The sequence below is a fragment of the Rhea pennata genome, chromosome 14, assembly GCF_028389875.1.
Source record: "Rhea pennata isolate bPtePen1 chromosome 14, bPtePen1.pri, whole genome shotgun sequence".
Classification (NCBI taxonomy): domain Eukaryota; kingdom Metazoa; phylum Chordata; class Aves; order Rheiformes; family Rheidae; genus Rhea; species Rhea pennata.
In genome coordinates, this window is record NC_084676.1 from 20,501,300 (window position 1) to 20,526,795 (window position 25,496).

The following is a 25,496-nucleotide window of genomic DNA, read 5'->3' on the forward strand; positions in this document are numbered from 1 at the left end:
CAGCTTCCATCAGCAGCACTGCTTCAGCAAAGGCTGTGCATCAGCCAAACTCCACCTTCTGTTTTGTCCTGTTTAAGGGCAGATGGATCTCATAGTCCAGTGGCAAACAAATCAGAGAGATGCTAGGTAAACCAAATATAACTTCAGAGGCAGCAATGTCCCACGGGACATACGCTAAAACCAGGTTAAACTTCATCAGCCAGCCTCCCTGACCTGCTACTGCAGAATTTCTCCCCAGAGATGAGGTGCCGCCCCCACATCCAGCGTGATGGCGAAAGCCCCTATTTTTGTTTTGGAAGGCTCCTAGCAGTCACACAGGAACTGCGGCGATCCAGGTAAGCTTTCAACCGTCCCACGTTATCATTTCAATAGAGATCCACTAGATAACAGAGGAAATCCACTGCTAAATAAATGACACCACAAAACTCAAAATAAATGTGAGATTTAATAAAAGAAAAAAAGTACAAAGTGAGTGGAAAGAACTGAAAGTCAAAAAAAACCCAACGACAACAAAAACCCCAGCACATTGCGAATGGCAGAGGCAGCAGACGTGGCAGGTGGGAGAAGCGTGCCAGCTCCTTGACAGAGAGCAGACAACATACAGTGGTAAATGTTTACATGATTCAAAAAATGGACAGTTTTTCCCATTAGTACCAACCTTGTACAGATACATGTATAAAACAGTTGGAAGATGTGTAACCAAACAGCTTCAGTTATTTCTGAAGGGTTTCTCTTTCACTTCTTCTAGCCTACAAGACGCAAGTCTTCAGACTGTAGTGAGATTAGCATCACAACGTATTCATAATTTGTTAAATAACAATAAAAATAACAATAACTACACTATATACCACATTTCATCTCATCTTAGCCCAAAAGGAAAAAAATCAAGTACTAAAGAAATTAAGGAAAAAAAAAAATCAAAAAAAACCAAAAAAAAAACAACAACAAACCCGCTCAGTCCTGTTGGGGAAGTTAGGATGTTAACTGCTCTAAGGAGCTGAGTGGCCATAATGAAGTTAAGGTCAACAAAGAACTACATGGGAAAAAGGATATCCATCACAACAAAGTCAACGTATATATAATAGTCATCATTAAAATAGTTACATACATTCTGAATGTCTTCATCAGAAATAGCTGGAAATTTCTCCACAATGCCCATGGATTTTGAAATTTAAATTTACTCTTTCATGGCTATCATTACTTTTAACTACCAGCTATTCTAGTGGGGGAAAAAAAACAATAATCTCTGATGAGCCAAGTCAGAAAGAAACCAATTGCATAGATGTTGCTGGCAGCAGCATGAGATCAGGGGAAAGCTATTGACTGCAGACTCGACTGGCGAGGCAGCCGTTTGCACGCACAGTATCATCGCCTGGGATTTTATTCCTGCCTTCTGCAATGTTGGCCTGTGAGAAGGACAGCGAGGAACCAAGTAGTGTTGCTTACTCATGCAGTTAGTGCACCAGAGTTTTTCATGAGTAAGAATCAAAATCAGGCTCCTTGTTCGCCGCGCGAGCAGGCTTTATTCCCTGGGGAATTTGCATTGTCTTCTTGCACGTAACAGGACCTTGTGTTCCTTGTATGCTTCTCTTAGAAGAACACATTAACTCCCATAACAACTGACAATTACTCTTTATAATATATCTAGCTTTGAGGCACAGCCTTAAAAATTAAGTGTTCAGCTTTCAGCAGACTCTTAAGTGCGCATAATTTTTTACTCTTTTAAAAACGGTCTGTTCTAAAAGGTACCTGTGACATTTTCATGAGGTTCTTCCATACAAGTATCAAGCAACACTGACATGATTTTCAGTATATCCATATAAAAGGCTAATGTCCATATGAAACAGTTCAACACCTGAGTATATATTAAAAAAAAGAAAAGAAAAAGAGCTGCTTTAATGAGATATGCAAGTTATAGAACCTCATAATCCAGCAAAATGCTGCCTTCAAACAGACCTGTAAAGGCTCAGATGCAAAGCTGTGCACCTCTATTTAAAAGTCAAATAAGGAATTTGCTAACGTATTAGCTTAAAGACAAATATTTAAAAAGAGAAGTCTTATAACATTAATAAGTAAATAAAAATGCACACACTCACAACTAACACTTAGCCAGCCAGTGTTTTTATGAACTATAAACACACTATATGGGCACTAATATATTTGCTTTCTTTTAGCCTACTATCTGATAAAATTGGGTCTATCTATTTTTCCTTAACAACACAGCTAGTGAAGCTCTATCAAGTTATTGTCCTGCTTCACCACAGAATGGTTTGAGTGGAAAAAAGTAATATTGATCTTAATTATTCCTGCAAGCTCAGCTGCCCAGGAAAACATGGCTCTACATGACAAAAGCATTAAAGAAAACACCTTCTAGGAGGAACATAGGGCATCAGCATAAATATCATGCATAGTTCTCAATATCTGGAGACTCTCCTTGTTAGGCACATGTTTACAGATGCCATTTTTTGTTTGTTTCGAACAATCTAAAGGTAAAGACGACCGATTAAATAGTGTTTCCACAACAGTAAAGCACACTGGTAAATGACAAGTGAAGTTACACAAATCCTGCAGTTCCACATTATACAACAAACTTATGAAAAATCTTCCTAATTAAGTGTTCTACTTTAGCTGTAAAGAAAAATCAAAACATTGTCACATGAATTTTATTAACCATTCTCTCTATATATATTATACATGACAAAAAGTGTTTAGAGAAATTCAGGATTAAAATATATAATTGCTGGAATGAAGGTTACTCGGACTATGATTCCCAGGGCAGAAGTTCTAAGCACGAGGTTTTTCACCCACTCAAATCAAAAGTTGTTAGAAAAAATAAACGTTTCAGCATTCCTCAGACCACTCCCCAGAACTGTGCACGTACAGGGAAGGTCTATGCGGGGCGGGGGGAAGGCTGAGCCCCATCTCAAGCACTCACCTTAGCCAGTAAAAAGTAATCTAGAAAGCAAGGATGCAGCTGTTGGCAAGAGGAGTTCAGACAGTTATGGTCACTTTATACACAGTTACTTAATCACTAGGTTTAGAACAAAACTTCTCCTCGCTTTTGGGATTAGTTGACTTTGTTTAAACAAAAAGAAAAAAGTTATATGGTAAGTGTACTTCCTTAAAACCTACTGATAAGTTAACAGCAAGTCGTTACACTGCCACCATGGAAGATGCTCATTTTCTCTTTCACTTTGGTCCACTCACACACTGTTATGACAGAAGGATCACAAGGTGGGAAACGCAAGCAACAACACATGACAGTACCAAGTCCACTCTTGGCCTGAAAGTCTGTGTGTGATTAACTGAAAGAAACAAAACAAAACAAAAAAGCATGAATTAAAGTTATGAAAATTAAACAAAAGCAGAATGTAGTGAAATGTTAAAACAAAAACAACAAAAAAAAAAAGCCACGCACCGAAAGCACCTGAAGCCTCCCTGGCCTCTGGAGACCCACCAAGCAGGGCAGGCTGCCACCATGCAGCACAAGCCCTCCGGCAACAGCCCGCACAGTGGACAACCTCAGCAACCACATTACCCCCCTCAGCCCCTGCAATGCTTCCATCTCCCTTTTTGACTTTATTTTAGTAGTAGCTTGGTTTTTCCTAAAAAGAAAACAAGCTACTACTGAAATTCCTATGCTGAAACATGAGATAAGAAATTCAGCTACCTTTTTAAAACTCAAAACGTGAGAAATTACCTCCCCACCGAACACCCCTGTCTTTACTCCTGCTGCCTGCATTTACACGCCCGCGCGGGGTGCAAACCCCGCCGCGCCGTGCCGGTGCGGCGGTGCAGAGCAGCCGCCCCGCTGCGAGCCCCCCGCACGCTAAGGGCACGATCAGGTCTGTAAAGCACCGGCCGGGGGCGGCTGCCTCCACGCTCTGCCCGGCCTCCCGGGAAGCCCCCGGCGCGCCGGGCTGCGGGTGCTGGGGCACCACCGCCTGCTCTGCCACCGCTTCCGGCAGCGGTCAGTTTGCCGCCTGCTAAAACCACCCAAACGCCGGGCGGTTTCCTGCGCGGCGCTGCCGAAGCATCCCGTTAGGGAGGCCAGCGAGGACGGCGATGCCTCGCTCGCCGGTAAGCCTGCGCGTCCGGCCAGCATCAACGCGATCGGCAAGGTCAGCGCAAAACCAAGCTCCTGGGAGCACAGCGGGTGGGACGGGCTAGGACCGTGCTCCTGCTTCATCCTCTCGTGCTCACAGGCACCACCAGACTCCCCCGGCACTTCTTGATCTTTCCCAGAGGGAGAGAGGCCTGGGAAGACAAGCCACTGGCAACGCAAGGCAAGAAGAGCAGTCCCCAAATTTTCTGGTTACGAATTTAGTTATCTTGCTTGAGCAGAAACCCCCGAATGCCACTTTTGTAACTGGCTGCATTTTTATTTCCTCACAGTGGTCTCAACAGCCAGTGTCATACAGAAACCCAGCCCCAAAGCACCTTCTTGCCTTAATCTATTGTTTCACTCCTCGTAACAGGAGTCTGAGAGCTGCCCTCCTCGACAGGGCTCGGGATCTGAAGAGCCTCCTCACCCTCCCACTGTGGCACCAAAGAACGTTTCACCGCGCAGAGCTCTGGTCCATCCTCTCCCTTAACGCACTGCCCACCGTTGCCTTTTCACGGTCCCATTTGGGACTGTGGCCAGCTCTAATCAAGTGCCACAGCCCAGAACCGGAGAGGTGCTTGGAATTGCATCTGCAGGTAGACTAAGACCAGCGAAGCGCAGGAAACCTGTTTCTGTTGCGAGAGACGGAGCGGACAGGAAGCTGTAACGTTTCTGCCTGGCCAGCGCACGTTTAGCACATCGCTGCTGAAAAGTCCCATTGCCCTGCATCACTCGCTCACGTTAAAGCTTGCAATTCGGCACACTCACATTCTGCAAAGCGGATCCAGGCCCCAGGCTGCCTCAGTATCCAGCCCCTAATTTGCATGTGAATTTAACAGGAATAACCCCTATCTTCAGCACAATATTTTACAACCCATTTTGGATTCTGTGCATGTTGACAGATGTGGAGATAAGGGTGTTTTGGTATTGTATTTAACATCAACACATTTACATTCCAAGCAAATATGTAAAATACATACTGTTATCTCCCATAGGAAGAAACAAATCACTGCCATGTCAGTACACAGAACAAGCTGCTCCGGTACTACAGTTCACTTCAGAGAAATGACAGAGCTCAAGATCTCATCAGCAACATGATGCCAAACACTGCTGTCGAGCAAACCCAGGGCGTTATTACTTTTGATGTTCTTTTTCTTTTCATCATTAAAATGATCAGACAGCATTGCCACAAGTTGTTCTGGATTTGATAGATGGTAATCTGAACATTTAAGTTTCTTTGTACAAGAAGGAACAAAAAAACCCTTGCTAGAATAACAGTTACTAGTCTGCATGATGGTTCACTTTCTAAATTGTTCCTAAAGTGGTTTTTGAAGACTGACTGGAATAGAAGGTGGATTGTCCTCCCTCACTTCTTTTTTCAAAGCCGTTTTCCCTGTTCCTGCTCTATCACTACACAACCAGGTAGCTGAAAGAGCATTATTTACATACCCTTGCTCCACAGTCCTACTGGCCTCCGCAACGTCAGTTAGGATGCTACTTGCAGCAAGCTAAGAAAATAATTCCTCATTTAGAGGAAAGCAACTTTCTCAGCAATTCAGAATGAGCAGAGCTGTATCTCAGAGTCCTATTTCACATAGAGCCCCAATGAATCTCCAAGGTATCATCATCCTAAACTGCCTTCTTTCCTTCTTCATAGCTCTGCCTCTAAAAAATAAAGTAATTCTACAAAGAGGCCCCTAAAAGCTACAGGACACATAAGGCAGTGCACAGCAGGGGACCACATCTAGCAGACATGAAAACTGTGTTAAGACAGTCTCCCACTTCTCTCTGCTGGGGAAAAGATGCAGCTTATTTCTAGCCACCTTCCCATCTGCCTCCAGAAGCAAATCATTCCTGCAGACCCTTGAGCTGGCTATCACACAGGCAAGAACAAGCATCACCAGACTCTCAGCTTCTGGAGAACAGCCCAGAATTGAGAAGCCCACTTACAGACACCACAGCTTTTGGGCACAGGATGGCCCCATCGCTCCCTTCCTTTAGGCAGAGATTCAGAAGAGTGGCACTAACAGGACTCTAAAATCCACTTTTCCAGTTGCTGTCCAAGCAATTGAAAAAAGCAGCTGAAAATGCACCCAGTAGCAGAGGAGAATGATTTGAGTTAGATCACTTACTTTTTCTTGTCTTTGTCCTTCTTCAGTGGCTGCTGTGAGGTAGCCTGCAAAGATTGGGACTGCAAGGTTTCCACTGCTACTTTCCGCCTGTTGAAGGCATTCATTTCTTCCTCCAGCTCCCTCCTCTTCTCCTCCACCTTCCTCTTCTCCTCCTGGTGTATCCTCTTTAAATGCTCAAATTTCTCATGCAGCTGGTAGGAGACAGGCTCTCTGATTATCACATCCACTACACCTGCCAGGCTGCACTCCCTCAGCCCTGCTCCCCTGGGAGTGCAATCACAGATCCCACACACATCCCCACCACGCTAGAGAGCCAACCTAGCTAACGGGACACCAGATAGTCAGGGCCTCGGCAACATGCAACAGCTGTGGCCACTTCACCAAAGCAGCGAAGACACAAATTCAGCTCTGTCTGTCACCACATATCAAAGCATGAAAAAAGTGAGCCCTAGACAGGGTACAGAGAACCTCAGCTCAGTTCTCAGCCCTGCCATGGGGCTGGGGACACTGCAGGTCCTCCCATTCCTCCCTGGTTTGAGGAGGGTCAGCCTATTCCCAGTCATGACAGCTGCCCATGGCTTCACATCACTGTGCTTGAGGAATCCAGCCTAGCTGCCCTGTTTACTCCATTGTCCATTAAGTCTTCAAAGATTAAGTTGATGTAACCGCTCACCGAGACATTCTGCACTGCCTTCCACTGATCAAGCGGCCTTGCCTCGCACGCGTTGCGCGAAGGGGAAGATGATTGTTTCAGAGGCACTCAAATCAGCAAGGCTCTTTTCAAAACATTACCCTGTGTCCCCTCCTCTGAGCCAGGGAAGGTGCATGTTTGTGCTTTGGCTAACAAGATCTGCTCAACATCTGCACGTGCTTTAGAGGATTTGTACATTGCCTAGACCCAGATCCTATGGCTGACTGTATATTTTGGGCTCTTCTCACAGGTTTTTGGCACACCCACCTCTCTCTCCTTCTCTTTCAGCTCTGCCTCCGTCTCCTTGACTTTGTTAACAAACATTTGTCTCATTTCTTCCTCTTTCCGCTGGAGCTCGCCCAAGAATTCCTTTCTTTTGGTCTCGTACGTTTCTTGGAGGCTAGGTAAGAAAGCAAACCAAATCCAGACTCTTTGGACACCAGTGACTTAGGGATAGGGAAACGCATGCCTGTCTGTGCTGCTTAAAGACAAACAGACAAGGAGGCAATGACACCAAAACCAGATGCAAAGTTCAAAACCAGTGATAGTATATGGCAGCCCAGCATCAGAGGTACGGCCTCCAAACCTCCCATTTTCTTCAGGAGTCAATACCCAACAGTTGCTAAAACTGCTGCTGAACATGCAGGCCACTCACCTGAATGGCTGGCTGTCTGGATCTGTGTCCTTGAACCCCATCTCCTCCAGCTTGCACCTCCGGTACAGCTCATAGTGGCGGGTGTGAGTCTGCTCCCGAAGATCTTCCATGTTGACTCGAATCAGCATTTCTCTCAGTTTCACAAAGTCACAGTGACTTTCATTCTCAACTGATTGAATCAAAGTGAAAAGTTAGCCAGCTGCACACAAGAGGGAAGGAGCACAAACGCACGTACGGAATAACTCCAGATTCCCCTCCCAGGGGCCTGAACGCGAGGCAAAGGTAACAGAAGCCTTCTGGATGCAGGGGCTGCCCTGTTGACATTGGGAATCTGCACAGCGCCCCCAGCAACCTATCCAAGACACTGGTGACGATGGGAATTCAGAGGAAAGACGGGCCAGCCCGCAAAGGGCTGCACAGGACTCGGTGCCTTACTGTGGTGCTGAGCGAGGGGCTGGGTTTCACACCAGGCCACGGGGCGCACAGAGCAGAGTGGGGAGGGACAGTGCTCCCACCGTGTCCCCACTGAGGAAAACGCAGAAATGGATGTTTCAGGAAAAGATTCCTGCTCCAGCACAAATCCAGCAAGAAGCAGCAGGGCCGAAGGGCCCAGGTTATGAAGCTGCCCTGCAGGCAGGCACTTCTGTGCCCACAGGACACCTTTGCGCACCCGCACAGGTGGAGAGGGCGTGAGCCCACGCACGCGCGCGCAGCGGGACGTTGGCGGCCGGGTGCGCGGCTCGCAGAGCCTCACCTTGCACCACGCCCCACGGGTACTGCCGAGCTCTCACCAGCTTGTTCCCAACTTTCACCTCCTCCGTGCTGCCAACCACGGCAAAGGGCAGGTGAGCCTGAAACACAATCAACATAGAGCCTCAGGGCAGGGGCTGATCGCTCTCGGGTATCAGCCCCACCACCAGCTCCTCTTCCCCAGGCACAGAACCTGCTTGACCACCACCTTCCCTCCGAAGCCCCGAATGGGCACGCGGAGTCTCTGCTGTGGACTGGGATACTGCGGCAGGCAGCAGCACGGGGCCACAGCGCAGCAAGCAGCTCGCTCTTTGCAACTGAACGGGACAGGGAAGTACTGTAGGAAAGTCGTGATCCTCACGGATCTCCCTCTATCTGTGTGTCAGGTTGCTCTTGAAGCTACAGTCTCTGCACACATCAAGACTGGGCACACGCTGCCTTGCGGAGAGCGCAAGCAAAGACATCCATAAACAGCCCTTGGCACAGCAATTTGTGTGTGGGCATCGGATGGGACATCTGCAGGATACAACATGTGCCCGTTGCTCTGTAAGACTGCAAAGCATCAAGCACAGATAGGAAATAGGGCATCGTCCTCAAGGCAACGTCCTCAGCTTTGTTCAGCACAGGAAAGGAGCCAGTGGAGCGGGCGCGTGGCTCTTCCAGCGTGTCTGCAAGGTTCACAAATACAACTTACTGCTCCCTCCCAGTCTTCCAGTGCAGGCAGAAATGTCTGAACATTTCTTCATCTGGAAAGCTCCCCCTTCCCCAAAGCCCTGCCACCTTGCTGCAAGGCAAACTTCAATTAGGAACACATGCTTTACTCTCCATTCCTCCTTCACATCATCGCTGCTTTCCTCCGCAGCGGCAGCGGGAGGCCACGGACCAGGAACCGCCACGGCCGCTGCGGAGAGCCTGCCTTCCCCTCCTCCAAACGGCCCCATCCCAGGCGCGCGCCCACCCATGCCACTGCTCCGGCTGCACGACACGCTTCGTTCCATCTCCCGCCGAGTTCAGCAGGGCGAGACGGACAAAACCCTCAGCACTTAGGAGGAAACAAACTCCAAAGTGTGGAACTGGTGGAGGAGCAGCCAAAAATATTTTGACAGAGAAAATAAGCAAACGTGGTTTCCATTTTTCTCCCTAATGCACACAACTTGTATCCTCGAGATTTTTCACAGCCTATGAATTCAACTAGTAAGAACTATCAGAGTGAAAGCATATACCCAGCTGACCCAAAAACAACTGGCTATTGAAAGGTTTTTTTAAAAAAAACAAAAACAGAAAAACAAGAGGTTGAAAGAGAAAAACCAAAGCATTTAATCAGAAGAAGTTATGCAAGAAAATATTCATTTTAATGAAAAAGCCATTTTGTATTTAAAAAGTCAACACAAAGTCATTTCAGCTGTTTCTATTCTAGTAGCTAATTTGAGAGATAGGGACAGTTTGAGAGACAAGAACAAATTCTAAAAATTGAAAGCGTTTTTCAGATGCTTAAACCAGGTCTGAATTTGATCTTCAAATTTTAAAGAGGCAAAACACAGTCTAACAATTTTTCTTTATTTACATTAGGTCCTCTCTGCTTAGCTTCCTTAAATCAGAAAGCTAAAATACAGCCTAACTACACATTTCTCATTCAAAGTTTCTCCCTCCTCAAATGAGAAGTAGCCTAGAAGTAGAGAGAATTAATTTTAGAAGAAAGTATTTTTAAAAAATTAAATAAAATAAATATTAGAGCCAAGCTGAGTGTCTCCAGGGATCTCAGAGAGATTAAACAAGAGTCATATTTTAATTAATTCTGTATGCAGCAGCCTTAGGCATCTGCCAGATCCACAGCTCAACTTTCAAACAGATTTAGTGTCTAGACAATCCCAAGGAAAACTTGCCTTTCAAATGCATTTTTGTGCAGCAGTTTAATCTGTTACAACTTCTGGAGGCAATGCAACTGGCAGCGCTACTCACATTCATCACGGAGTTGATCTCAGCAACAGCTTCGTCATCTGTGGGGAACTGGTAGATCTGCACACCATTACTGACCAGCTCGCTCATTATCTTTATCTTAAACTTGTGCAACTCGCTCTTGGAGATGGTGTCTGCTTTGGCAATGATTGGGATGATGTTCACCTACAGCAGGAGGAAGGGAAAAACAGCCAGGTGAGCAACACAGCCAGGTAAGCAGCTCTGCAGGGAGTTTTGACGCAGGCTGGGTGCTACCCCGATGGCCTGGGCCCTGCCAGGGTGGCTGCTTTGCCAGACGAAGGTGCTGCTTTTTGCCTGTGAGCCGCAGCACAAGCCAGCTGAACACTAGAGGGAAGAGTTTTCTAGGATTATAATTTGGCTGCGAGACTTCCAGACAAACTGAAGACAAACACCCTGCAATAAACATACACAATGAATAGATCAAAGCCTCTGCTCTCACCTATGTATTTTGTTATACGCTTCAACCGAGGCGAAGACACTATAACTGTCACCTCTCGAGCTGTCACCTTTCCAAATCCACAGCCTGTGCTGAAAGGCTGTTTGAGAAGACAAGTGCAAGGATGAAACACTGCAGCATGATGCGAAGCCTTCTCATGCTTAAAAAGAAAGAGCACGGATGTCTCAGACACTTTTACAGCAGCTGCAGAGCCTTTCTGAGCACTCCCCAAGCCTTGCCGCGAGAATCACGGCTCGTGCATGCTGTGCAGATTACATGAACCACTAGGGAAAGGTGCAGGACACCACAGAGCTGGTAGGAGATTTGTTTTCACGCTATTGTTGCTCGGCTTTGGTTTTGCATCAGCGGTCACAAGACACAAAAACCGCTCACCGCGTCCGAGCTCACAGCCTGCATCCATCAGGAGGGATACTGCTCACTGGGGACTGCATCCAAGGACGGGGGAGCACTCAGGCAGGGCAGGAAAGCCCTCTTCCCTCCCAGAGCCGCACAGGAGGAGGCAGTAGAAACATGCACGTTCTTTGGGAGAGAGAGAGCCTGCAGCCTGCCTCCGACTCTGGTGGGCCAGGAGTGCAGCATCACGGCTACTGGAAAGGCCTGCTGGAGAGCAGCACTCGTCACAGGAACCACGCTGCTATGCCCAGAAAAGTCAAGTGCAAAACTGCTAGCCACTGCTTAAACAAACAACAGAAACAACACTTGGCTGCCTGAGCGATGTCCAGATCCATAGCAGGAAAACTCAAGAACTCGGGCAAATGAGGGGAAAGCCCGATTTGTCATCTAATGTTCCCCTACAGCCAACATTTTTTGTCCTACAGAGCTGAAATTCATAACAGCCATTTGGTCTCCAATGGGTGCCCATTAAAATAAATGAGCTTGCTTTCCCAGCCCAAGCTCTCTTTGTAGCTCAGTGTTTTTCCATACCTCTTGCTTTTCAGTGCTCTGGTTTAGTGCTCACTAAGCAGAAGAACATTTACTCTTTCCAAAAGAAAAGCATCTTGATTTGCCTGTTGCCTCCGAATCGTATTTCCTGCCTACATGAGTACAGCAACAGTTGCACTCGTGCAAGTGAGCAATGCCAGGCTGCCTCCCAGATAGCCCGGGCTTGGCCCGCGACCTCCCTCTCGCCCCAGCCCCACAGCTCACACAGCAGGCAAGCCCAGCACTGGCCAGGCAACTGGCAGCAGGCAGTTCAAGTCCTCCTTCAGGTACAATTTCCAGATGCCCTAGAGCTAGCTGGCAGCTATGCTAATGGTTTCAGACTCCTCCTGGGAGAGAGGCACCTGAAGAATTTTGCAGGTAGGGGCCCAAAGAGCCTCCTGCATAAAATGAAGCAATACTGCCTTGTTACACAGGCATTGAGAGCATAAATTCCTTGTTTTTCTCAGCCGTAGATCCGGCCTCTTTTATCACAGATCAAAAAGCCCACACAGAACAAGGTCTGATGGCCTTGCTCCACCTGCTAGTCCTGGTAAAACCAATCAATGCAGAAGTACTGCAAATTGTACCTTGGAAACAAAGCAGGAGAGGCATGAACTGGCCTGAAGAATCCCCTCTGGCCAGTGACCCACCTAGGATGTTTCAGTTCACAGAGGGAAAGCAATTAGCAGCAGCTTGTAAACAGCACACGCTGATGGGAAACCACCCAGGGACAACACACAGCGAGCCCCAGGATGCCCATGACAGCACAGTTACACGGCCACTTTCCAGGGCAGGGCTGCATTTTAAATTAACAAATCTAGTACCGAGGAAATTTATCTTACCTTATCCTCTCTTTTTCCCAAGTTACACCCTATGGAAAACCAATCCCTGTTAGGTCATACATATTTCCCATTTAACGGCCAGCCATCCTTTATTTACCTAGAACCCAGTTCAGAAGATGTTTCTGGATGCAATTAAGTACTCTAGATAGCAGCTGTTCACAAGCTCAGCCAAACAAACATTGCATTACAGCATGATGGAAGACTTTGTTTAAAAAACAGCTTTACCTCAAAGGGATTTTGTAAAAATTCACACTTAAGGCAAGATTCATTACTGAACTTATGACATAGATTTAAAAGTCTGCCTGACACCTGAGACGATGCCACCAGTGTGGCACAGCAAAGATACTGCTGGACCAGGTTTCTACAACCCCCCTGTTAAACTAGTCTCAGAACAGAAGCCAGCACAGCATAAAGCAAAGCATTGCCTTTTTTTTTTTAATACCTTTTGCACTTCTAGATCACATTTGTCAACTGTAAAACAGGGGTCACTGACAGGCTAAAGCCTCCCAAAAAAAAGTCAGGTTCAGGTGTGCTCACAGGGCTGCAGATATGGGTCAGTGCACCTTACATCTCTGCTGAAACACGGTCACCCCTTGTGTGTCCCTAGTCTGATACTGAGATGGAGATTCAGAGCTGACTGGGCTTTGCATAAGCTCCATGTCATGCTGCATATGCACTGGTCTCTAAGCACAAACATGTTCAGTTAAGGAGCACAGCACAGTCTTGAAAAGATCTTTAAGAAACGCCTGGAAAGTACCTTGAAGTTCTGGGATGAACCAATGGAGAAAAGCCATATAACCCCCCTAACACACACACACACACGATCAATGGTCTCCATTTGTTTATTCATTTATAGGTACATCCTACACCTATAGGATGCTAGGCCAACACACCATGAAATCCAAGATGTTCTTACAGTGTGGTTAAAAAGAAGAGAAGAAATCAAAAGGATAAAATGACTTTAGAGATGACTATTCAAGTGGAAGTTTAGAAATACAAAAAAGCTTGTGCGTGCACAAAGTTCCCATCTCTGCACAAGTACAAAGGATTTACTTTGGTATTATCCAAGGACCACATTAAAGGCAGCCATGGGGAGGATCTGAAAAGCAGGGAATGCAGAAGGAAAGGAAGAGGAAAGCTTTGTCAGACCACCAGCACCAAGGGGAATCATGCAAAAGCTTTCTTCCAAACATATTTCTGAGAACATGTAATGCTGGCACTACGCCAAGAGCCAGAGTTTATTAAGGGAAAGTTTTCAGATGCCTGATGAAGTCAGTGTAACAGCCACCATGGTTACAAACAGGCCACTGCAACGGAAAGCCAGTGCCTATTCTGGAGAGAAGCCAAGTAAAAGGAGGCCGACTTCCCCGGGTGGTAAGGGTCAGCAGCAGGGGACTCGCAAGGGGGGAATTCTACCAGCCAAGCAATCCAACAGGGCTGGTGTGGACAAGAAGCAAAGAAAGAAGCAGGGGATCCTGCAGGGTCTCAGCTGCCTTGCTTGCCCCTCACATAAGACTAGTTGCAAACTGATGAGCATCTGCCAGTCTGAAAGGAACCATCTTGCTGCTAAAATATTGCTCTTCAAGATAAGAAATTCCTGTTAAGACAGGAAAGATAGCAGAGAGGATGCTGTTAGCATCCTTTGAAGTTAGTGACCTTTGAAGCCTGCCTCCAGCTCCCTGGAAGCCAACTAGAATAATCAGAAGTGTGTCAGAAACGTCCTCCAAGCTGCACAAATGTCAGCAGTCAGCTAGTTAAATAACCCACTGCCCCCTAAGGCAGCAATGGCTTACGCACAGAGAAACAATCCCCAGCAAGACCTCTCTTACTGACCCTTTTTTTAGGATCCCTATGACCTTGAGAGTTTCCTGCCATATTTACATTTTCGGAAGATACTATGATCTCCCAAACACCAGAGCAGGCTGGTTCTCACACAGCAGTAACAGCTCACGCACTCCTTATGCACCAGCATGCACAGCCAACTTCACGTCAGCCCTCATCTCTTTTATGTAGGTCATCACCTTGGGAAGTGTACTGCTTCAGTCATTCTCAGTGCCCTGCCCCAAAGATGGGTCATGACAGTAGAGGTGGCTCTGCAGTTTCCAAAATAAAACTGTAGGACTGAAACTCATCCCCACCTGCATATCTGCAAATAAGAGCTAACAAAGATGCAGTTGAAGGCTCTGAGGAACAGGACTAATCTGGAAAAGGTCATTACAGCAACAGACACTCTAAAAAGACTTTACATAGCTAGTTTGAAAATAGGTTTTTCATGCGAAAATTTTCAGGAAAGACACTGAGAAAACATGCACAGAACCTCAGCAGCAATCAGGGCAGACTTTCATTGGAATCTTAAGAGCTGATCAACTGCTGTGCAGGGAACAGTCTGATACTTACACAGAAGGAACAGAGCCTTCCACACAACAACCAGTATTAACAGAAGCATCACTGCTACCAAAAAGGATGATCTCAGCCTCCAACTCCCTACCTTGCTATCCAGCTTCTTCATTGTAACCAGGTCCAAGGACTTGAGCGAGTGTCCAGTTGGAGTGATGAAGTACAGGCAGACATGAATCCTTGTGTCATGATAGTTGAAGAGAGAACGACGGATTTTCAGCTCTTCTTGTAAATAGTTTTCAAACTGCGTATCAATGTACTCAACAATCGGCCTGTAACTAAAAATATGCCATTAGCAACCCAAATACTGGAACTCAAGATTAAACAGTTTTAAGGTTAAATGAATTCTCCTAGACATATCATGGTATCATTTTTAAAAAATAGTTAGAATAGGCATAAATAATTCAGCCTTCCAAAAGGAGTAGTGTGACATTTACACACAGACCTTTCAATCCAAAGGTTGCTGGAATTTCCTGACACTGTACTGCAAGGCCTAATGACAGTGAAGCTGCAGCATGGAAAGATGACTATTTCCAAAGATCAGACTTTGCCCACATTTCAGGGGTGAACCATCTGGCTGCAGCAAGGCAAAATGACCAAGGAGAGAACCCTGGAGTCCTCAAAAGCCTTTACCTGGGACTTGAACAAGATGTCTGTGTAATTAAATGAGACAGCTCCAGAGAAGCCAGTCACTGTTAGAACAAATGATTCCCACCCTGCACTGAGGACAGCTAGTTAACTGCTTGTGGTCCTAGAAGACACCATTCCCTGCTAAAAAGACCTCCTGTGACCTCCCCACCTCTGTGCAGCTCCCACCCAACTCCTACTCGCAGTCCCCAGCACCAGAGCCACCCCACGCGGACACCACATTCACAGAAACACAGACTCTTCTTCTGCAATACTGCCAGCAAAGCTACAAACAGTTCATGCCTAAGCACCAGAGACCAGCCCGAAATGCCCAGCAGACGGCACGTGACCTGCCTTTCGTCTTTATTTATCTGGTCTCCAAATCCAACCGCATCCACAATTGTTAATTTCAGGTGAACGTTGCTCTCTTGCAGGTCGTAGGTCCGCGGCCGCAAGCGAACTGCGCTCTCATAATGACTGGCTTCCTCCGTCTCAAACGTGGTGTTGAAGAGTGTATTCATTAGGGTGGATTTCCCAATGCCGGTCTCACCTAAGAAGGAGGAGTCAATTCATGGCAGCAAGAATTTGTCACAGGTACTTCAAAGAGCATTAATTACAGAGCAAAACTAAATTACATTGTGAAAGGTTAGTATTAATATATTATTATAAATATTTTTAAAATATATATATAAAATCCCCTGCAGCCAGACAGATATAATCATAAAGGTAACAGCATTCTTTAAGGCTTCCCCTGCTTAATGCAAAGCTAACACAAAGCACTTTGGTGTATGATCCTCACTGAGGATGTGAGGCCAAAGTAAAACACTATTTTGCTCTCTGCTTACTCTGACTTTGCCTGGGATCCTACACCAGAGAAGCTGGGGAGAGCACAATTTAGCAGAGTCTTTTGAATCTTCAGACCAGATGGAGTAAAACTCAACTGCTTCTACTGACAAGGACTTTTTGGCTCAGTTGTTTGCTGTCCCAGAGCAATAGCTCCAGTAATACTGCAAATCAGTGCAAAGTGTCAGGCAGTCGGTGTACTTCGGAGAGGATGGAAATTCTGCCAGCAAGATTTCTTTTCACTCTTCTCTGTGTGCGTTTTCACAGGTTTCTTTACCACCTCTCTTTGCTTTATCTTGCCAAAGTCTCTGGGAACTTATCCTCTTGGAGAGAGAAGACCCCATGTGAAGTGGGAATCTGAGCACCTCTTTCACTGTGTGCAGAGGAACAGGCAGACTGCTCCAAACCTGCCAGGACCACTTGCCACCAGACTGAAAATATCCTTTCCACAGTTGCATAGATGCTGGATGAAGGTTTCACAATCCCACTGGGCAGCTGAACTTTGGTCTGCCTGGAAGCCTTAAAGCAGCCTGTCCCTCTTTTACAGTCCTATTCCTGTAGTCCACATGTGCCATTAACAAGCATCAAAGGGCTAAAGCCTCCCATTCCTCTGTAAGCACCAAGTCAGCTCTGCAGCTCTCTTGCACTTCTCTCTGTAAAGCACAGCTGTGCCCCCAGCAGCAGGGCTGAAGCCGTTTCCACTGCCCTCTTGCTCTCCTGCCACAGGGAAATATGGGCCCTATCAAAGGGTGCAGTTTGGAGAAAATGTCGGTCAGGGCACTAGGGAAATAAAATGTGGTGCAAGATCAAGCAAAAAGACAAAGCTGCGTGCACACACAAAACTTAACACACAGCCTGGCAAGCCCCAGGCGGAAAGGAAGCTCTTTATGGTAGGCAGCCTGATAGGAAACACACGCCAGTTAGCACTAGGTAGAAGTTTTCTTTATTTCAAGCTCAAAGAAAGCTCCAACACAAGGCACTCAGTAAGCCGCCGAGATCTGCCTCCGCATATACAAACTGTTCAAGGCAGCCCCGTCGCACAGACACATGTCACAGACAGTAGGAGGTGGGAAATCCTGTCTCCGTGCCATTAAGGCCATCGGGAACCTGTGCAGCAAGGAGAACCAGCTGAACAGGAGGGGACGAGCAGGAAACTCTTCCTTCATATCAGACACGAGCTGGCGGGCATCCAAAAAACTTTAGCGAGACAAAGGTTGTCTGACAAAGAGCAAGAGTGCTGCTGTGTTTTGAAGGGTTCCAGCTGCACAGGGAGATCTTGCAACCCAGCCCAGAGGTGATGGTGCTTGCAACATAGCTGGTTTCATCTCACAATGCTCTTGATTTCTGGAGCTTCTCTTAAGTATTTCTGCTTCATTCCTTTCTTCATCCCTGTTGTCCCATGACTCTTCATGCCACATAGACCAAGGAAACACAAGAAAATTGTCTAGGGGAAAATATTTTCCTGGAGCACTAGAGCAGGCCCTTCCAAGGCGTCTTCGTCCTTCTGGGGCAGGAAAAACTTCTGCCAAGTTGAACCTCTAAGATACGCAGAGGCAGAGAATATGGAGTCAAATAAGGACCACAGAGTCAACCTTGGTATGTTCCTCCAAGAACAGATAGAGGTGAGATTAGGAAGTTTTCTGTCTATAGGCCCCCATTCCTCTGCCACTGAAGGACACCTGGGATGCATCACCAACCAAGTTGTCTCCCAGAATACTTGGCTTACAGGCTGTCTGTGAGCCAGAAAGGCTTTGAACTGCTGCTCCTGGTAAGTAAATGAAACTGATATTTTCCAGATTGGCCTACAAGGGGCCCCATTTAAACCTCTCATTTATTAAATACAGCCCCATTGGCCAAGGGAGTGAAGACAAACAAAATACAGAAAACAGCCTTCTGCTTCCTGCATATTTCCTACAAACAGCCACTACTACTCAGCTGCCCATGGCCCCCTCACCGGGCTCTTAGAAGCTCGCATAGCACTCCTCAGAGGCTACAACAGACACATAGATTGGAAAACAGGAAGACGAGCAAGTTTCTATTTGAGAGTACTGCCATGCCAGCTACCAAGGATTTGTTTCCCCCCCTCCCCCATCTTCAAGCACAGCAGATTCTGCTCTTCACCAAAAAATAAATACCACATGGTGCTCAGAACATGGCAGAGGCATACACTGTGTCCTACCAGCTGCGGTTAAGTATCATGCAATAAAATAAAAACAGCCTGGTGATCTACATTTGTCTGAAAGAAAAGTCATATGGAGAACTTAACTACTGATATAAGCCACATTCTCCTATTCAGTTTTGGACACAGTTGAGAACAGGAACTGGCAAACAGTAGTACAAAGTGTTTTTTTTTTTCCCTGTTGTCCAAAAAAATATCATAATATCTTCCAATATTTCACACATTGTACATTCAAATGAAAACGCAGTACTATCCATTCTGGCGTCCCCAAGAATGGCACCAGTCAGAGGTGCAATTACCCTTCTCCTGAAAAGGGAGCCCGTAAGTGCTGGAGGTTACACTTTGATTTCACATATGGTTTTACTTGTGGTTTAGATATGCAAAACCAACTTATGTACAAGCATCTAAAATATCAGGATTTCACCATGCAATCTATAGAAAGCGATATTCTGTTCAGGCAGAATGAATGCCAGGTAGAAAACTTATATATCTGGAAGTATTTCTACTGGTCTAGCAGATTACAATACTTAGGACTTCATATGAAAAACAAGAATCAGCCAAAGTAAAAAGTAATGCACATCTCATCACTGCAAGGAATTAGTTTCTAGTACTCTAGCCAGCATCACCTGCTAAATCTTGCCAATACCAAAATATAAAGAAAAGGATATAATGGAATTATTTTAAAGTCTGCCTCTTGTACCTTCTGACAATTCTCAAGACAAATACTTCATAATCAATACAAACTGGAACTTTCCCACACGCTCTCTTTCCTAGCACAGAGATGGTCTTATTTCAAGCCTGTTGACCCGCTTGTCCTCAAGTTTCTCAGAAAGCACCAACCAGGCACAGCTCAGGTACTCACCACCCATCTCTAGCCTTAGGGTACAGGCTTATGTTCAGAAATGATCAAGTTACCACTTGCACCAGTCAGCTAACACATGGCCACCATTTGCATCTACGCAGACACCAAACACCAAAAAGTAGCTCACATCAGCTACCCCCATTTGCAAAGGGAAATATTTAACTTGCCACATACACTTGTCCCTTCACTCTTCCTACTGCAAAGCTATTACAGTCAAGGAGGTGAGCAATACCTCACTAGCTACAGCAGCTCTCCTGGTGTGACCCATGAGGCTCAGTCACTTGGTTTCCTCATCCTTCGTCAGGGCCGAGAACTGAGACCATTCAACCTCTCTCCCTCTCTCTGCATTTTCCTGCCTGCACTTGTAGCTCTGCTCACTTGCAGAGCTGCAGTCTCACACATGTTACCTTCCCTCTTCCTCACATAAAGCAGAAAGTAGCTATATTAGAACCTTTACCAAAACTCTCCCTAATTTTGGGCAATGAGTGTCCAAAAATCGCTAGTCACAACTCAAATATCAAAGCCCACAGATCTCAAGCTCATCAAAATCAACAGGTATTTTTGAAGAATTAAGTTATTTCTGATTTGCTTAGTCACTGTTGAGGCCTGTGTCACAGCAGGACACATCACAGATCCTAGACCCAACCTCAGGGCATCATTGGTTCAGCCCACGTCTATTTGCAGAATACTGTGCTCACCCACGCAGAGGATGTTGAAGCTGAAGCCTTGCGTGACAGACTTGCTGACCAGCTGATCGGGGAGACTGTCAAATCCAACATGGCCCCCCAGGGCAAGGTTCCTCTTCTCTTCGTTCTGGTAAAGACAGAACATTAGTTAGCAGTTAGTGCATGGAGGTATAACAGGAACCACCAAGTCCAAGAAATAACCACCCTCCCTGGGTTTTGCAGAACCACCTAGGCAAACCCTACCACCACCATGCGAGCTCACCCCTTCTGAAATGCCACATCTCAAACACTTTGGCAGCCACTGGCAACAGAAAAGAGAAATGTTGATCTTAACAGGAAATTATCTTAGAGCCAGAACCAAGCTATCAGCTACAAAGGAAAGAAAACATTAGCAGGAGCTCCAACTTCATGCAGCTGGGAGAGATTAACAAAGGAAACCACCACCATGTGTTTTATCACTAATTTCTCCTCCTCCTCCTCCATTTTATTTTCTTAAATCCTCCAGCATTGAATTCAACTAGACAGAATCTGCATTTTCCTCTGAGTACTTGATCTTTTTTCTTTTGCAATTGCCATAAGCATTTTTGCTTTGTTCAGCCACACTTCCAGGGGTGTCGGTGCATGGAGAGCCAAAGGAACCCTCTGGCTTTACCATCTGCGACCACGGTGGTTTCAACCATGCCTCTGCTGTTCCTGTTCCTGCCTCCTCCATGTGCTTCACCCCTCCTGCCGCCTCCTCCTTCCCCAACGGAAGGATGGACCCGATTACCTGTACTAGAAACCTCATTTAAAGATTAAGATGATAAATATCCAAAGAACAAGAGGCAAAAATCTGAGACACCTCCTATCACAAATCAGAAAGGGGCTGACATGCAAGGAAGTACCAGTCTGGGCAGCTAGAATGGGTCTGCTCTCAACTTCACCCTCCTGTGATGGCCTTCAGAAAAAAGAAAAAAAAATAAAGAAAAAGAAAAAGAAAAACCTCATCAGCTCCCACAGAAGGGAAAGGCCAAACTCTTGCACCATGAAAAGGGACGAGCACAAACCCACAGCCCATGGACACAGGGCCCCCAGGATACACATGCAGGAGCTCCTGCACCAGGCAGATGGGCTCCCCACAGGCCCCTTCTCCAACAGCTCACCCAGGCTCTCCCCTGCAATCTGTTGCAGGTACTCACACCTCTTTCAGCTCAAGTTTGTCTTGGCAGGAACCAAATTTGTCCCTGGGACTTCACAAGACACAGTTACCAGCAATGCTGCAGTCCTATCAGTCCTTGCAGAAGGATGGCTACATTGCTCATCCCTGCCACACACCATCAGCCAACAACGCCGAGCAAGGAGCAGGCAGAGCCAGACCTGCTCTGCTGCACAGCAAAGGGAGAAGAAAAGACTGACCCAGACAAGCCCAGCCTGGGCGCAGGATGTAAAAGGATCAAACTTGTTCGGGATAACCAGGTCAAGTGCAGCTGGAGGATGACTGGGGGTGGGAAGAGGATTTATGCCCTGTGTTATACAGAAAGGCAGACTAGATCATCCATAAAATCCAAATGACAGGAATCAAGAGAATAGGTCATTTCTGCTTCTAGTGGTTAAGAACAGGAGAGTGGATTTACACAGCCGTTTCATCAGATTTGGCCACCTCTCTGCACAGCTGAACAACACGGTCCAAACCAAGGGAGACCCCCATGCTCACAAACTGCCTCCAACATACCTTTACCCTTCCAGGGAGAAGCAGATGCATGACTCCAGTGTGATTCATTTACCCTCATGGTTTCTTTGGTGAGTAAGCCTGTGTTTCTTAATCATCCGTACCCAGGGAAAGAAGGGGATGGAGAAAGCATCTACCTTTCATTTGGCTCAGGTTCTTCTGTCTGTCCCCCACAGTTTGGCCTTACTGGCCATTACTAAGAACATGAGACTACAGAAGCACAGCTGGCTGCTGAACTTTAATTCCCAGGAGGGAGAGGAAGTTGGGAACTTAATTTCCCATGAGGAAAAAAAAAAAAAAAAGAAATAGAGATACGCTTCGCATATCTGTTTATGCCTGCAACAAGACCCTAAAAATACGAACGTATTCAACTGCATCTTAAGCTCCCTTTAATTCTGCCATCTTTGAATGAACAAATATTCTCAGTTTTGTAAAATAAATGATTTAAATCACAACTTGTAAATAGTCGAGACAGTTACTATGCATGAAACAATTTTTTTTTTTTTTGGCTGTCCTAATTAGCATTTGTTATCAACTTTCTGATGAAATCAGGCCAGCGTTCTCCCATGGGACTCCCTGGACAGAAGCACAATCGAATTGTAACCGGGCTCTTGCAATCAATTTTATTTCATTCCATAAGGATCGATCCTTCTCATTAACTAAGCGGAAATAGCCATCATTTAAAGTTTTCCTGCGGGAGACACTGAGTCAATTAAGGTTTTGCCGAGGCGAAGAGTTTACACAAACACCAAATAGCTTTAAAAGGGCTTAAAAAACATAGAAGCCTCAAAGTGCACTCTTAGGGAGACTGGGAGGACCATCACGAGGACCGAAGTTGCACTTTTGCAGAGACTAGGAGGAGCGTCACGAGGACCAGGAGGCTCCCAAGCCTCTGCCTGGCTCAGGAGCCGTGTTAGAGGAGCTCACGTGAGGCTCCTTGAAGCTCTCAGTCCCGGCCACTCAACTCCAACTTCTTTTCCCTCTCTTGCCCCTCCCAACCATGCTACAGGGCTCAAAATACCAGTTACCATCACTGCAATGCAGAGACAGCAAAGCAAACTGTTCTCACAGACAGTCACTGGGTTTGATAGTTGCACTGTGTTTTTTTTAATTATTATTTTAAATGATAAACACAAAACCAAGCAAACAAAAAACACAAAACACAAGTCTGTGTGACATTTTGGAAAGGAAATAAAGCCTGCCGATGGCTATGATTAGCATGAGAGTGCCCCGAGGCTTGGAAGATGTTTCTAGGCAACAGGCAGCACCACTGTTCGGGATTTTAAAATAGGCTCCAGCTAGGCTAGGCTAAATTGAAATCTCGGCCATGCTCTGGCAGGAGAAAACTCAAATGCATTTGCATAGGGCTTTATTTTCTCTTCTCTTTTCAGTGTTGAGCTGCTGCTCATTATGGGACAAGAATACATTTACTCAAAACTGCACATCATCTCTTCAAACCGCTAAGCCAAACAGCCAACTTCACTGAAATATTTTTGTCAATGACCTTGAAATGCACAGTTTCCTTTTATTTTTGTAGGCAGTGATAATAATCTGGTTCATGTCCAAGACGTTGCTGATACCAAAGCAGAAAACCACTTGCTCTGCTTCCAGCGCCTTGAGCCATCACTCAGCTACCAAAGGAATTTGCTATTGTTGCTGTGTTATGAGAAACAATGGCAACAACCACTGTAAAGCACAGAGAGCAGAGAAAAACATTATTTTAATCCCCCCACACCAATCCACCGGATTTACAAACTTGAGAGCCTTGAGTATGCAATCAACGTGCCTTGTGTTGCTTGACACCTAGACTTGCTCTGGGGAGGAAACTGCTCCCAGCCCCGAGCAGTGACCAGTGGGACCAGTTCAGGCAGATACCTGCAACTGATCTACACGTCTCAGCCCCAAACGAACCACCATCTTTCAATGAGCTGCTCTGGCTCTTCCAGGCTAGTTCAAGGACAGCTTGACACGGTTCATCTGGTAATAAAGACAACAACGTAGCATTAAAAATGACCTTAAAAAGAAATATAGATATACACACCATCGATTGCCTACTGAGGGCTTCAGAATATCCAGGGATTTCAGCAGAAGCGAGCCAGTCACGCTGAAGAGCTCAGTGTAAACAACCAACCCAGAATATAAATGCCACAATAAACGAGGGCAGCAGTAAGTCAGCAACAAGGTTTTTGCATAAGCCAAGAAGTTCAGCAGGACTTCTTCCGCATTTGCGCTCAGGGCCAAGGAGGTCACGTGTTTGCCTCTCCCACCGGCAGTGCTGCTGGACCTAGAGGTGCTGCCAGACCCAGCCAGCAGCACGACTGCCCTGCAGGATGGGAACAGGCTGAAAACACGGCAGAGCCGGGTAGGAACCATCACAGTGGCACTGATACCGCAAAACACAGCCCTGCCCTGTCTTTTCTTGCGGCACCAGCTTTCTGTAGCACTCCCATCCTCAGCAACGCCCCACAAGATTTGGTCTTTGATCTCGCAACTCTCCCCTCCCGCCAGCTGAGGCCTCAACCTGGCCCTGCGAGTAACAGAGGCTCTTGAGGATCAGGACAGCCCATTTAATTACAGAATCACGGAATGGTTGAGGTTGGAAGGGACCTCTGGAGATCATCCAGCCCAACCCCCCTGCTCAAGCAGGGTCACCTAGAGCATGTTGCACAGGGTTGCATCCAGGCGGGTTTTGAGTATCTCCAGAGGAGGAGACTCCACAACCTCTCTGGGCAACCATCACACTGCAAAATCTCCAGGAGCTTGTGATGGCTCCGAGCACAGATTCCCACCACAAGGAGCTGCTATAGCCCAAGCACCCCCTCCTCAGGCATTAGCGGCATCCTGCGAAGGGCAACTACCACGATTTTATTCCAGGCCTTCGAGCACTCTTTGAAGATCTCTTACGCCTTGACCTAGTCTTTAGAGCTCAAACCAGAGATACAAGGGGATAATTTGTAATAAGAATCTATAAACTGGTGGGAAACAATTCAGACGTTCAAGAGCAGAATTTATTAATAAATCCAAAGTCAGTTAAACATTTTAAGCTTGCCGTGGATGCGCTGGCCTGGCCAAGCTGCCGAGTCTGTCCCAGCAACACGCACGAAGGGCGCCCGAGGCCACAGCCGCAGCGAGCAGGCAGCAGCCTCCCAAAGGAAATCGATGGCAGCTCTGCTTTGACATCACATCACAGGACCCCTCGAAAGGGCACCGAAACTCTCCGGCACCAAAGCTAAAAGGAGGAGCTGCCCGTGGCAGCACAGATGGCCCTGTGGAGCCGAGCACCCCGCGAACTGAAAGGCAACCTGGAAACCGAGCACTAAGTGCACCGCAGCACACCAGCCTGGCCAGGGGACGCGGCCAGCCCTGCGACGCCAGCCTGGGAACGCACGTGCTGCTCCGCTCCCGCGGTGCGGATCCAGTGCCGTCCGCTCCAGCACGGCCACGAGACGCTCTCGCGTCTCAGCCCACCAGCTGAAGGCCCAAGCACAGCCCCACTGGGGCTCCCACCTCTGGCGCCGCATCCTTCTGCATCACCCCAGCCCCAGCCCTGCACGGGGCACCTCACCGGACGCTGGGAGCGGGGCCCAGGGACACGCTAGGGCAGCCGGGAGCGAGACGGCAGCAGGCAGCTACTCCTTAGCCACATAATTTTCCCAGCTGGGCT

At 46.8% G+C, this 25,496-nt stretch overlaps 1 protein-coding gene across 2 annotated transcripts in view; it reads right to left on the bottom strand.

Moving 5' to 3' along the window:
* The window catches only part of SEPTIN8 (septin 8), a 38,482-nt gene that overhangs the window by 1,968 nt on the left and 11,018 nt on the right, over positions 1-25,496 (bottom strand). Inside the window, exons 2-10 of one of the 2 annotated variants that reach the window (XM_062587351.1) lie at positions 20,137-20,251; positions 15,909-16,104; positions 15,019-15,205; positions 10,293-10,454; positions 8,338-8,434; positions 7,584-7,752; positions 7,196-7,328; positions 6,238-6,428; positions 427-3,305 (exon numbers count right to left, since the gene is read on the bottom strand). In XM_062587351.1, coding sequence (XP_062443335.1) covers positions 3,302-3,305; positions 6,238-6,428; positions 7,196-7,328; positions 7,584-7,752; positions 8,338-8,434; positions 10,293-10,454; positions 15,019-15,205; positions 15,909-16,104; positions 20,137-20,251 — 1,254 coding nt within the window. In that variant the 3' untranslated portion in view covers positions 427-3,301. Of the gene's footprint in view, positions 1-426; positions 3,306-6,237; positions 6,429-7,195; positions 7,329-7,583; positions 7,753-8,337; positions 8,435-10,292; positions 10,455-15,018; positions 15,206-15,908; positions 16,105-20,136; positions 20,252-25,496 lie in introns of those variants that run through there. The other variant, XM_062587350.1, reaches the window with a different exon arrangement.